Raw genomic sequence first — 15,531 nt, forward strand, 5'->3', positions numbered from 1 at the left:
AGAACAGTACCAAGGGGAAATTACTCATCATGGAAAGAAGTGACTAGTGGAGTGCCACAGGGCTCAGTGCTGGCACCAATCATGCTTTTAGTGTATATAAATGATATAGACAATAATACTGGAAATGAAAGCTATTTAAATATGTTTCCAGATGATGCAAAAATACAAAGGAGAATTACTAATATAGACTCTTGTAAAGAGCTACAAGAAGAATTAAATAAACTTCATACATGGCAAATGGAATTCAGTGTGGACAAGTGTCATGTAATCAAGTTTGGTAAAAGTGGAAAAAGACCTGATTGGGATTATACGTTAGGAAATAAAACCCTACACACGTCAGAAAGAGTGAAAGACCTAGGTGTAATTATCAATAACAGACCATCTCCGGCAGACCACATCAGTGAGAAGGTACGGAACATGTATGCACTGCCTACAAATATGAGAATAGCATTCACATACATAAATGAAGACATGCTAAGAAAGATAATAACATCATTCATCAGACCAACCCTGAAGTACGCATCAGTAGTCTGGAGTCCTCATCTCAAAAAACACATAGACAAGATTGAAAAAGTTCAAAGGGCCGCTACAAGATGGGTACCAAGCTTAAGGGATCTAAGCTACTAAGAAAGACTAAATAAACTGAATCTACCAACACTACAGGAGAGAAGGAAAAGAGGAGACATGATTATGCTATATAAATGCATATCAGGGAAGGAGAAAATAGACATAAATGATTATTTAACCTATGGGGAAGCATCAGCAAGAGGACACTACAAAAAACTGCATAAGAAGAGAGGTGATAAAAACTGCATAAGAAGAGAGGTGATAAAGACGTAAGGATATTTAGTTTTCCAAAGAGAGCAATTGATCAGTGGAATGTACTACCGAATGAAATAGTGTGTGCCAAAATAGTTCACAATTTTAAGGATTTGTACGATAAATATGGTTTAAGACACGGGACAGTACGAGCTTGACTTATTCCTGTAAAGATACAATTAGGTAGGAACAATTTGGTAAGTACACACACACACACACACACACACACACACACACACACACTTCAAACTGAATGAGATCGTGTCTTGCCCTGACTCATTGCTCTCATCCTCTTATTTATACTCTGTAGAATATCTGCGATAAAGAATATAATAAATTTCTCTCTCTCTCTCTCTCTCTCTCTCTCTCTCTCTCTCTCGCTTGTGTATGTGTGTGTGTGTGTGTGTGTGTGTGTATTTCTCTCTCTCTCTCTCTCTCTCTCTCTCTCTCTCTCTCTCTCTCGCTTGTGTATGTGTGTGTGTGTGTGTGTGTGTGTGTGTGTGTGTCTGAGGGAAGATATAAAATAATTGTATTAATAAATATAACGAAAATCAGACATTAAAAATCGCATTTACTCTCTCTCTCTCTCTCTCTCTCTCTCTCTCTCTCTCTCTTTCTCTCGATAGAGTTATCAACTCTACGAAATAGGTAAGATGTTGATTTACAGCATGGACCTCGATAATCATTTTCATCGTCCTTCCTCTCCATCTGTCTGTCTGTCTGTCTGTATCTTTCTCTCTCTCTCTCTCTCTCTCTCTCTCTCTCTCTCTCTCTCTCTCTCTTTCTCTCGATAGGGTTATCAACTCTACGAAATAAGTAAGATGTTGATTTACAGCATGGACCTCGATAATCATTTTCATCGTCCTTCCTCTCCATCTGTCTGTCTGTCTGTCTGTATCTTTCTCTCTCTCTCTCTCTCTCTCTCTCTCTCATCAAACCTCACTCAAGGTCACCGAGTGGCCATGCCTCGCCTCCCCTGACTTCCATCACTCCCTCCCTCCCTCCCTGCCTGTGTCAGGTCATCGTATAAAGGCCGGCATGAGGGATTTGAGAGGGTGACGAAACAGAACTGGCAAAGGTGTACTGCACATACAAAGAAAGTTGAGGAAGACAGTGATGTGGTGTTTAACCATTTTCTTGAGAACTTTACCATCAATGTGGAAGAGACCAGCAGTGAAGAGGATGAGTGAACAGTGGGCATATCGTGATGTGGGCCCCATGTGAGAGAGAGAGAGAGAGAGAGAGAGAGAGAGAGAGAGAGAGAGAGAGAGAGAGAGAGAGAGAGACTGTAAATGCGATTTGCAATGTATTATTTTTGTTACACTTATTAATGCAATTATTTTATGTCTTCCCTCAAGGGTCTCAACATTGTGTTGCAAAAATGTATGTGTTCTACGAAAACTGCTTTATGTGATGCTTATATCTTTGTTTTCCTTTAACTGATTAAATGACTTCTGTATTGAGGTGTTTTCCAATTTTCCCACTGACGACACAGACACAGCCAACACAATTTCATTTATAAAATTATTCTTTTTTCCAGTGAAGAGTATATTGAGGGTATTTACATTTAATATATGAAGAAAACAAAGGATACGGCAGCAACGGATGATGCATGGCGTGTCTTGCGACCTCAGTTGACTCGAATGAGAGAGAGAGAGAGAGAGAGAGAGAGAGAGAGAGAGAGAGAGAGAGAGAGAGAGAAGGATGGAGAGGAAGGACAATGAAAATGATTATCGAGGTCCATGCTGTAAATCAATGTCTTACTTACTTCTTACAAATGATAACCCCCCCCCTCTCTCTCTCTCTCTCTCTCTCTCTCAGAGAGAGTAAATGCGATTTTTAATGTATGAATTTGTTATATTTACTATTGCAATTATTGTATATCTTCCCTCACACACACACACACACACACACACACACACACACACAGAAAAAAAAAATATTATATTGTTTATCGTGGATATTGTACAATGTAAAAATACGAGGATGAGAGCATTGAGTCAGGGCAAAACAATCTGATTTAGTCTGAAGTGTGTGTGTGTGTGTGTGTGTGTGTGTGTGTGTGTGTGTGTGTGTGTGTGTGTGTCACCCCACCAGCTAATCATAGTGGACGGTAGGTCGAGCGATTTTGGCGTCAGATCCCAGAGGTGGTGCATTTACCTTCAAACCATATTGGATAGAATATAGGGAGGGGGTAGTGTTACGAGATTTACCAGTTGGGTGTTCAAGATGCTTCTTACTACTTCCTGATATTTACAGTGGTTTCGGTACGAGTCAGAGTTGCCAGTTTGACTGCTGTTTCTGAGCGTAGTTGTTTCATCAGCTATGCTTTATTTTTTGTTTTTTTTCTTTATAATGTTTTATTTATGTGATTGCTTGTTAAATATGTAATTTAAGTTTGTATAATAAATAATTTACAATGTTACGTAACGTAAGAAAACTCTTGCATGTTTTGGTTGTCTCCGGGTTGGTAACTGTACTCCCTCTCTGGATTACACCAAAACTGTGGAGAAGTAGATCATTCTCAAACAATGCAAGCTAATATAAGGTTGGAGAAGAGACTTCTTCAAGTTCAGTCGGTTTTCAGTTCAGTCTGATTGTAGTTCAGTGTCATTGTAGTGAAGTTTGTCTATTTTCGGCACTTGTGAAAACAGTGAAGTATTTATTGGTTTATTGAAGTTTGTACATCATTGGTGCTTGTGAAAATAGTGAAGTGTTGTCAAGCATTAAGTTTAATGGCAGTATTATATATATATATATATATATATATATATATATATATATATATATATATATATATATATATATATATATAAACACTGGCTTCCTAAGTTCACTGTCTTTATTTTCCAAATTTATTACACCATGCATGCCAACTTCATTTCATATATATATACAGTATATATATAGTATATATATAGTATATATATATATATATATATATATATATATATATATATATATATATATATATATATATATATATATATATATATATATATATATATATATATATATATATATATATATATATATATATATATATATATATATATATAGCTCCAGTGTTTGAGAGAACAGTGAAGTGAAGTTGGCATGCATGGTGTAATAAATTTGGAAAATAAAGACAGTGAACTTAGGAAGCCAGTGTTTATTTACGACGCCTGAGCTGATCCTGTGTACGGTGCACCCAAAGGCTAAACTATAGGAAGAACATCTCACTAGACAACGTCCTTCCTGTACTGAACTACTGCTGTTGGAGCCTGTGGCAGTGTGGGGTGGGGATGCAACAATATATAACTTAATACTAGAACAACTTTAATAATAACTAACTGGTGTTACAGTATCAGTGACGAAGAGGTCATCCACATTGGTGTGTTGTGTGTTGCATTTCTGTTACTGATAAATGTTGAAAAATATTGGCTGATTTATGAGTATAAAAAATGCATAGTTATACACTTTCGAAATAATAGAGCTGTTTGTAGTAGCAGTAGTAGTAGTAGTAGTAGTAGTAGTAGTAGAATTAGTAGTAGTAGTAGTAGTAGTAGTAGTAGTGGTAGTAGTAGTAGTTGTTGTCGTGGTAGTAGTTTTTGCAGTAGTAGTAGTAGTATAGTAGTAGCAGAAGTAGTTGCAGCCCCAGGCTCATCTGGACGTGAATCCTGTGGACTGCAGGCTTACTTTGCCCTCCTCCTGCAGCCCATCCTCCTCCTTCAGGGGATAGAAGGGGACTAAGGCACATTTGTTTAACCGGACAGCTCAAGCAGCCTGTCATATCAGTGCCACCGTTTGAAGTCATCCCTCTGCAGCACCATTACTGATCCAACAACAGATTAGCATTACGACATAAATGACAGAGAGAGAATCACTTTCGTCAATAGCATCAAAACGGACACTAACGTTTGCTTACTACTACTACTACTGCTCCTACTGCTACTGTTACTACTAAGGTGTAATCACACACTTCTATCCAGCTCCAGATAGACGATACGACATCAACGACGAGGAGATGATTTATTTCGCCAATCTCATGAAGGTCAACTTCGGCGAGATACAAGGTCCCATAGTACTGCTTGATCATATGCCCTGGCTCATACCGCTAATACCCCAGGTGATCAAGGACAAATGGATGGACGTGGATAAGGTCATACGAGACACAAACACCGTGTTTGTTTTTCTAAAGGTAAAAAGTTTGAGTGTTTTATTTAATTATTCTCTCTCTCTCTCTCTCTCTCTCTCTCTCTCTCTCTCTCTCTCTCTCTCTCTTTCTGATGGTAGATAAAGCCTATATAACCCAGACTCGGTATAGTACTTTCTGAATGTAAAATGTGGATGTTTGTGCCTGTGGGGTGGAGTCAGGATTCCGAGGGTTTGAATAGTAGATGCATGAGAACATAGCCCATTTAACTGGACAGAAATCTGATTAGTTTCACCCTCTATCAGTGTTTTTCTTGCTTTCTGGACCCTACCTCACCTCCTTAACAGAGGTCTGGACAACGACGATGGTGATGTTGATGTTAAAATCTTGATTGTTTAATTTATTCATGTTCTATCTTGTGGTACTTGAGTAGCTAACTGCCAACAAGAAAAGGAAGACCAAGATCATGTCAGGTAATCGTTCAAGACAAGAGAATACGTGGCTAACCAACTTCTCTCAGTTAGACAAACTCAAGTACTCAGAATCAAAGTTCCCATCTCAGAGAACTATCTACTACTGCCTCACAAGACTCAGCTTTCACGCTCATTTTTTTTTTTTTTATCCTTTTTCTCTTTGGGCAACTGTCAAGGAAGAGGGGTTTAATTTTTTTTTTTTTTTTTTTTTTTTGTCTTATGAAATTAAAGTCTCGAGTTTTTACTTTGTTCTGGCTTATGTTGCCAATTCTCAGATAATGAGAAATTTATAAATTCTTTAAACAGTACTCAGCAAGAGATAATCACTCACTGATGCTGAATTAATAAATGCTGTTGGCCTCTAGAGAAAGAACCTGCCCCCGGACAAATAATAATTTACTCTGGAACCAGGCGCTGCTACCTCCTCTCCTAGATTTTGTGAATGGTTTCATTATGAAATAGTATATATTAAACAGCTGGCCTAACAACCAGTCGTAATTAATATCAAGGAAAGCTTCTGCAAGCTGGGAGGAAAGTAAATTAACCCCTCCGAGGCCGCCAGCGTCGAGTGACGTTTAGCCAATAAATGGTCGCAGGCGTCGTTTGAGCACGGCCTGTAAAAAAGTGCAAAAATTTTTGGGAAATGAACGAACGTTCTGAACGTCTTCACACTGACCTACACTTCACTTCCATACATCCCATCAAACAGTTCAGAGCCCTCTGCTGTGATTGAGTTGATTTTCGATTTTTTTGTTCCTGGCCATACCTAAACAAGCGCAACCACACACATTATCTCGACCCAGGCAGAACATATCATCTTTGTCCTCTCTTGCAACACACACACAACCACCATTTTACGATTATGAAGTATTACAGGTACAAACAAAAAAACATGATAATAAGTGAAAAATACATTTTTGTATCGGTGTCTTTACCTATTTGCTCAGGTTTGCTATAATGGTTTGGATCATTAGATGCAGTGCAACTTGTACAAAACTGTGAAAACTTTCGAAAAGTGAACAAAAATCTAGGACATAAGATTGACCTTGACTTCACCCTCTCACATATCATCTGTCAGTTCACCACTTGCTGTCGTGACGAGTGGATGTACGATTTTTTCGCTCGTGGTCCTGCCTAAAAACACATAGTTACACCCATTATCTCAACCCAGACAGAAAATACAATCTTTTCCCTCCCTTGCAAAACACACAGAACTACTCTGTTTACAAGACAGCAACATATATTGCGAAAATAACAAGGTAAAATGATAAAGATGAACGTAAAATGATAAAGATGAACGTGTTATTATGGAAATAATACGTTTTGCCCTGTCTGTAAATGTATTTATTTCTGCTTTGTCTCTGTATTTGCAATAATTATACTTATTCTTAGTTCTGAAACTGCATTACGATTCTATATTTAGCCATGCTCGTGGGGTGGGAGCTTGAAGTGCGACTCAACTTCCGTATTGCTAATCGGATCTGACCCTCCACTTTCATCTCCCGTGGCAGAGCCTAGCCTCGGAGGACGTGCAGTTTTCTCATTTAGGACTGAAATTTCAACCTTTTCGCTCTCTTTTCCAAGCATGGGGACAACGATAACGTATAAAACAACTCGAAACTACCATAAACATATTGTATATCATTAAGGTGAAAAGTATTTATAATACTTTTTTTGCAGCCTTTCCTAACATGTTATGTACTGAAATCATTCGGTATCACCATATCTTATATACGCGCGACGTTTCAGCACCATTTGCATTGTTTGGGGAGGTAAAAAAAAATAACAACCTGTTTAGTTACCCTGCGGCAGCGCCCCTGGGCAGCGGATATCGATTGCAGATATTTCTGCAACTTCTGCGCTCCATTGCAAGCCACAGAATAAGTCTAGGAACCTGGGATTTGCAGTGTTGGGTGAATTTGAACTTTCTCTTCAATATGGCAAGAAAAAAAAAATATTCAAAACTTCAAAAAATGGCCCCCAGCATCTGCCTGGCTTGCCCGGAAATTTCTGGGCCTTCTCCCACAGAGGTGTTAAGAACAAGTGGAAAAGTAAAACACGATTTTACATTCAATCAAGTTCAAAAGAAAAGCTGTGAATATATTAATTATAACAGAAAGAATGCTTACATTATAAAGAAAATTGAGCAAGTAAATTTACTCATTCACGTAATCAAGCTACCTAACATTCTTGAGTCTTGAAAACAGAAAGAAAATACATTTAAATGGAGAGATATTGAGACACAGACCATTGAGGAAGACTGGGCTGATCTGCTGATCGCTGTTAGGGGTCGCATTGCTCTGTCAATGTCTGTTCCTCAGGCCTGCCAATCTCCAACTCGGTGGAGAGATATGGAGTCACAAAACTACAAGATGACTGGGAAGATTCTAATCTACTTGCTATGAAACTATCAAGATGCCTGGAGTGCTCTTCTGTGATCATATCTTTCACTGCTCTTGGAAGCACATCCGTCCCTCATGGATGCCGGTCTCTGACTTGGTGGAGAAATACAGCATCACAGAACTGCAAGGAGACTAGGTGATCTACTGCTTAAGGCACTAGGGATTGCCTTTGCTGATCACAGTTCTTTGCACTGCTCTGGGAACACTTCCATCTCTTCGGGCTACCAGTCTCTGATTCTGTTATACTGCAGGCCATGACCATGGGAAGAGGGTGAAGTTTCCTATCCTGGTGGCTGCAAGGGTGGGTCGAACGGTATATACATACTAATTTCACTCAGTGATACACTAAAGTCTGTGCATACAGACAATCACACCTAAAACAATGGTAATGTTTGAAAAATCTGTTCCAGTTGGAGTGCAAACATGGGATGGTTAGTACTGAGTGAAGTTCTCTTGTATTTCCACAAACATTCATAGACTCACATAATAATACAATCTCTCGACTTTATGACATTACGCCCTATCAAAATGAAATTTTACTGTGAATTCAACAGGAGTTAATATATATATATATATATATATATTCACACACTATGCTGGATAATCTCTGTCGTCAATGAGCGTAAAACCTCGATTTTACATTAACCGGTACCATCCCAGGCATTTTTGCAATTTTATACCCACCCAATCCCAGACCAAAAATGGAAACAATTTGTTTTTTTTGCATAAAACGGTCCAAAAGGACATATAAATCAAGTAAAAAAAAAAAAAAAAGTATCCCTTATAGGAGAAATAAGAGCATGATGGCCGTCCGTCACATTTTTAGCCCAGTTTCCCAAGCCGTGAGCAACGTTTTCCCACCCAGCTGGGCGGGATGAGAGAGAACGGGGGGGGGGGAGAATGGGGGATTCTCCTTTCTCAGTGTCCTCCACTGGCTCATATTTCTCCCCAGAATAGTCATCCAGGTCTTTCTCTTCTGAAGAATCACTAAATGAAGGGACAAAAGGATCCATGTGACAATTTCAACAGCCTCCTCCAGCCCAAAGAGGCAGAAAAATGGCGTGATTTCATTACATCCTAATGCTAGGATGGACAGTAGCACACTGATGTTACCCACCCATGCAGAACCAAACTCAGTACTACAACTGCTTGGACACAGTGTTGCCAATACATTAAGCTACTCATTAGCAAAAAATAAGCTAGATTAAAGCAGTTTGAGAAGTGCTACAGCGCTCGAATTTTGCTGTTGGCACCATCATGTCTCTGGGATTAACTGAGACGTTTTGTACCATCGGCACCATGCCGACGGCGGGATTGTAAAGGTTAATGACTTCATGATTCAGGGCAAAACTCTGTGATGATGGTGAAATATCCTGCACTCAGGTCAAACTGACTGAAAGTTCACTATTCTTATTTTAACACTACGAACTGTTATGCAGTGTGGTGCATGTAATACACAGTGTAAGTGTGACAGTTGTAATGTAACTGTACCTACATGTAAAATGGTATAATACAAAGCATTAGCGGCAGTACTTAAGCACCAAAGGTGAACTTGATGAAGATCAGTGCAGCAGCACTGTTACACCCACCCATTGCCCCCAAAGAATTATTCAAAGGTGGAGCATCAATAGTGTCAATTTGACAATTGCAATTTGTACTAAACTACATTTACCTTCTCCCTAACAGTCAGCACATACTACAAGAGGTACAGGTTGGCTGAGAAATTTGAGTGCCAGCCAGAGCTTCGTGCACACAAGATCGCTATTAAATTCTTATGGGTAGACTACTAACCAGGAAATGTAAGCTAGTTCTTGGGTTGAGAAACTGCTTAGAATGAACTGCCAGTTGTTCCCTGGTTAAACCCAATGACTATGAATGGACTTAAAGTTCTAGCCTCATAACTAATAAGAGTAAAGCTGGAGAATCCCTGTGCAAACTCGGGCAGGTCACATTATAACAGCCAGTGTGGGTGTGAACACTGATATGGATAAACTGGCCTTAGCGACAGCACACAAAGTAATTCAAACAGCTGTAGAATGTGTCTGCAAGGATCTCGAACTTCCCCTTTAGCCTACGGTGTATACATGTGTTTACAGATCTGGGACTATGGTCCGTCTATTTTATTAAGAGCGTTTGGGCACTGTCCCTCTTGGGGAGTCCCCATCCCACAGTGCTGCCATACTTTGTACTGGGCAACTTGATCGGATTAGAAAGAAGGCATAAATAACAACTCTCCCTCCCAGCACACCACTCTCTCTGTCTGTCTCTGTGTCTGTCTGTCTCTCTCTCTCTGCATATAGAAATTGCATTTTTGTAGAATTATTTCTATAAAAAGTCTATATGGTTTTATGAATTATTAGAATTTGAGGAAAAGCCTCCTGACTGACTGTCTCTCTCTCTCTCTAACATTATGTTTTATTATGACTGTGATTTTCAACTTAAAATATGATGTTTTATTGTGGATTATTATTTTGATTTCCACACCACCTTTGAGGTTGAAGAAAACCATCCTGACTGTCCTGTTGCACTCCTATTCTATTTCCACCACATTCCCTCCTTCCCTCCCTCCCTCCGTCTTGCCTTTTCTCCCCTATCTACGGCCTCTCCAAGCTCCCTGCCTCGCAGTCTGCCTATCCCCTTTATCCCCATTCCCTTTCCCTCCTCTCTCTCTCTCTCTCTCTCTCTCTCTCTCTGTTACTGTCTATCTGTCAACATTATGTTTTTCTTATGAATGTGATACTTTCCTTAAAGTATGATGTTTTATTTGTTGTCAATAATTTCGACTTTTTTTCCACACCACTGTTGATGTAAAAGTCCAGGCGCATTTTTTTTATAGAGGTTTTCCCCTGGAGGCCTAATCAACAGCTTTTGAGGGAACAATTATAGGTCCTCTATTTGCCTTTTCTTCTAAAAAATACTTATTTACGTTGTAAATAAGTTCTTTTTCTATACTGTGCAACACACGAGAGCGAGTAGCAGGAGTAACAGCATCCATCTCAGGTGGCGGTCAGAGTGGAAAAGACCTGGATTAACACGGTCACTCTACCCTTACAAGCGTTGCAACGTTGGAAAGCAACGTTGCCAAGTGTTGTGGTATTTATAAAAAGTCATCGTTATTATTAGAAAAAAAGAGACATATAACACTATATAGCCTTATTAGAGAGAATTATATATATATATATATATATATATATATATATATATATATATATATATATATATATATATATATAAACTGTAAATAAACGTCATTTAGAAGTATTAAATAGCTGACATGAGACGGAGAGGTGTACACATTTGGCAGAGAGGCGGCCTAGGAAATTCCCAAGAGGGACAATGCCTAAACGCGCTTCATAAAATAGACAGACCATAGGTGGGTCCTACAGAACTACTGTACAACTCCCTATATGGGAAAATCATTGGCCAACAGGAGAGACATCAGGTCTGCACCGACATTGCAACTGCCCTCGATATACCTGACACTGAGATTGAACTGCTGCAGGAACAATGAACATTTAATGGCTCATCCTGGTCATCAGCTGTGTTCACCACAGTTGTCCCAATTTCTTCAAGTGGCTGGTCACTGTCATCAGCCACTTGTATACCAGTCTCCTTAGGGTTTGACTCATGATAGGCCTTCAACATGTTAATGTGGAACTTTTTACAAAGACCCCCCATCTGAAATGTAGTTGAGGGCTGAAACACTCTCCACTGCATCATATGGCCCCTTCCACTGTGCCAACAACTTGTTCTGGGCAGGACAGAGTAACACTAAGTGTTTGTCACCTTGACTGAACATCTCAAGCTTTGCTTTCATATCATAATAAGCTTTCTGAACTTCATGTCCCTTGATCAGTTCTTGCTTAACTAACTCTCAAGTCAACCGGAGGCAATCAGCCAAATTAAGGAGGTAAGTGTAGATGGTCTTGACTTCGGGATCGGATTGTTCATCATCCCATAACTAATTAAGGACCTGAAGTGGCCCATGAATTAACCTTCCATACACCAATTCAAAGGGTGAGAACTTCAGAGAATGCTGTGGGGCTTCTCGGTAGGTAAAAAGAGGAGTGGTAATGAATCATGACCATTCTTTGGGTTGTTCTGCCACCATGCACTTGAATATATTGTTGAGAGTCCCATTAAACCTTCCACACAACCCAATATACGTGGGGTGGTAGGGTGTGCTTCTCAAGCCTCGGATAGAGCACAACCTAAATACTTCATTCATCATTGCCAAAGAGAATTGCAAACACCTGTCACTTACGACTTCCTTGGGGATACCTACATGCACAACACTTCAACCCTTGCCTTTGCAACAGTTAAGGCTTTTATATTCTTGGGGGCCACGACTTCAAGTCATTGTGTACTGAAATCAATGATAGTGAAGATATACTTTGATCCATCACTAGCCCTAGGAGTGATTGGCCCAACAATGTCAACTGCTACTCTCTCAAATGGCTCAGAGAGTAGGGCATAGGTTTCAACAGAACTGGACAGACACGTCCCTGACCAACAGTACATTGGCAGACATCACAGGAATGCGCAAGCCTATTTATTTCCTGTCCCATTCTTGGTCAGAAAAAGAGTGAGCATACGAACATAAGTAGAGACGAAAAATGCAATAGGCCAGATGGCCCATGCTAGCAGCTCCTATAAGAGCTGATAGGATCAAAGGCCTTCTTTTGGCCCATGTGAAACAATGGCCCAGTTCAAATACTGCTTGGCATTATTTTACGGGCATGACAAACAGCAGCTGAACCTCACCCTAGGGTGTTTGTGCCTCATGGTACAGCCATCCTCGTTTATGAAGGAACCTAGAACGATCTCCATGTGAACGTTTAATCATTATTCTCCAGTTTCTTACACATTAAGGCAAGTGTTCGGTTGGATTATTGGTCATGGACATCTTGATTATGAATCAGATCCTGCAGCATTGCAATGATCAGTGAGGTGACACGGTTTGGAATCTTGGCCAGGGCTCGTGTTACTGCAGCAGCCAAAGTCCGAGTGGCAAAATTTATGGCACAACTATTTTTGATGATACTAATGTTTCCTATCATAAGGTCAAACATAGGTTATGGCATGAAAACTGATACTGTTCAACCTGTGTAAAAAGGAGATGGTACCTGGATACATGTCTAAGGGAACAATCTCAGTGATCCATCAGTGAGTCTAACTTAGATGTGTCTACCTGTGTACTCCTCATGCCAAACTACCATAAAGTCTGCCTGATGGAGCAACCTAAGGAACTATTGTCTGTCAGGACAAATACTGAAACACCCCCCACAAACATTGGATGAACCAGGAAGACTCCTTTAACTGTGGAAGGGTCAGAGGAGGTAGGGGCTTCCCACTGATAAGGCTGCAGGACAAATGAAGCAGCAAACATGGTGCCCTGAGGACTAGATGCCTGAGAGGTCGTACTTACTATCTGAGAAGTTAGAGTGCTGGCCACGTGTGGAAGAGGGTTCATAGTCTGAGGGGGAATAGTTAATTGTGGGAGAGGATCTCTGTTGCTAGGGACTGCACCACCATACAATTGTTGGGGAATGAAGGCAGCATTTGCCTTCTGCTTCCAAAACACTGGGGATGGTGTTGAAGTGCCTGTCCTGACGGTTGATATCATGGATTAGTTTTGTGGTCACCGTAGTAATGCTGTTGGTTAGAGTATTGCTGCTAGTTAGGGTGCTTATTGTACTTCTTTCAGTCAGGTTGTTGGATATTCTGCCCTTTGTCTTTTTTCTGTGGTTTATTTGAACTATTACCATTATTCTGGGAATGACCTTGAAGCTGGGATTTGCTCGAAGATGGCTTCCCAGTCTTGGCAGTATTCCTCTTGTTCCAGGGTGCTGTTCTTTACGAGTGAGGTACCCGTATGCGGTAAGGAATGCGTCATCCTACTCCACCTTTTGGTTGGCATCCTTTATCTGACAGATTTTTAACTGACCAATGAGCTCAGTAGACCACAACTTTTCTAACTGGATATGCACTATAAAGTCAGTTTTCCACTCACGGGTGTTGGGAGTTTTATCCTTCTCTATGCACTCATTTAGGTACATGTTATGAAATCAAGGAACTGGAGAGCAGTCTCCTTTTTTGAAGATTCTCCCTCAGGAACCGATTCTTGGTGTCGTCTACAGTGAGACCATATGCCTTGATGAACACGGTCTTCATCATCCCTCTTCATTACCTAATTCTCCACACACACACAAAAAAAAGTCATTATCCACCCAATTCTGAAGAAAGGAAATAACTTCTGACCCCTCCGATTATAAACCAGTTGTTAGCACGTCTTCTTTTTATAAAGTGTTTGAGGTTATAATTAATAAGCACATAGTTAAACATTTTGAATCCAATAACTTAGTGATAGACGGAATGGTTTTCGCCACGAAAGATCCACCATTGATATACTCAATCTCCTGACTCATACCATCTTTCAGTCAGTTGATCAACATGGAGAAACTCATGTAGTAGCCCTTGATATTTCAAAATATTTTGAAAGAGTATGACAATATTCACTGCTATCGATACTCCCTTGCTATGGACTAACGTCATTAGTTTCTCTTATTTCCTCATATCTAAGCAACATAAAGATAAAACTACATGATGTATATTCCAATTTCCCCTCAGTTAATGTCGGCGTGCCACAAGGATCAGTTCTAGCTCCAGCCCTATTCTTAATTCATAATCAATGATTTCTTATCTATCACGCATAATCCCATCCATTCATATGCAGATGACTCAAGACACAGTTCATTCACATTTAAACACGAGTTCTCAATTTTTAATTTCTCAAACTCAACTCAGTACAGCCATATCCATAAATCATGACTTACCTACGATCACTTAATGGGAACAAAATAACCTTGCCTCATTTATTGCCAGTAAAACCAAATATATACAATTTACCAATAGACAGATATTACCTTCAGTCATACTAATCCTTCAGTCTTTAAAAGTATTGAAATTCTTGGTGTTTCACAGATAAACTACCTCCCATATGAGTAAGACGGAATGTTGCCTCCCGTGCATTATTTTGCAGATACTTTTATGGCAAATACTCAAATAAAGTTGCAACCATTCTGCCACCTCTCCATGCCTTCCCCTGCACTACATGGGCATCTGGTAGCACTCATGACTGGACTGTGGCACTGCCATATTCCAGAACTTATGCCTATCAGAATTCTTTTATTCCTCTAACTGCTTCTGTTTGGAACTCGCTTTCCAAGAGTTTTTTCCCCAAAGAACTTTAACCTACGGCAGTTCATATCTAACTGTTGCAGATTTTTTATGAATGGAGGACATCAGTAGTCTGGTGTATGGTTTATTTCATTTGTTTTTCCTTCCTCAATTCTGTTATTGAAAAAAAAAAATGTTGCTCCGAATTCTGTGCACAATATTGAGAGCTTGGCCCTCAAACAGGCTATGGAATTGGAGTCATTTGGTTGACTCATCCAGCTGGTATAACTGTGCTATGTCCTCAAAACGGGCTATGAACTGTTCAATCCACCACAATCCTTGCACGAAGGGAGCTTCAGATGCAGGGTTGCCAAGAGAGGTGCTGGAGAAACGTGCACGGAGCTAGGGTCACTGGGACCTGGTGCTGTTGAAGCCAGGGATTTAGCTTGAATTTCGATACTTCAATCTCGTGCGTCTCACGGATTTCACGTTCGGCACGTTCATATTCATGCTGTTCACGCTC

At 40.0% G+C, this 15,531-nt stretch overlaps 1 protein-coding gene across 1 annotated transcript in view; it reads left to right on the forward strand.

Annotated features, from left to right (window-relative positions):
• Positions 1 to 15,531, forward strand: part of LOC145394750 (cytochrome P450 2L1-like) — a 95,378-nt gene that overhangs the window by 38,790 nt on the left and 41,057 nt on the right. Inside the window, exon 5 of the mRNA XM_080268531.1 lies at positions 4,791 to 4,999. Coding sequence (XP_080124657.1) covers positions 4,791 to 4,999 — 209 coding nt within the window. The remainder of the gene's footprint in view (positions 1 to 4,790; positions 5,000 to 15,531) is intronic.

This window comes from Coenobita brevimanus, chromosome 28, assembly GCF_032717465.1.
Source record: "Coenobita brevimanus isolate Jiangsu-jjx chromosome 28, ASM3271746v2, whole genome shotgun sequence".
NCBI lineage: Eukaryota > Metazoa > Arthropoda > Malacostraca > Decapoda > Coenobitidae > Coenobita > Coenobita brevimanus.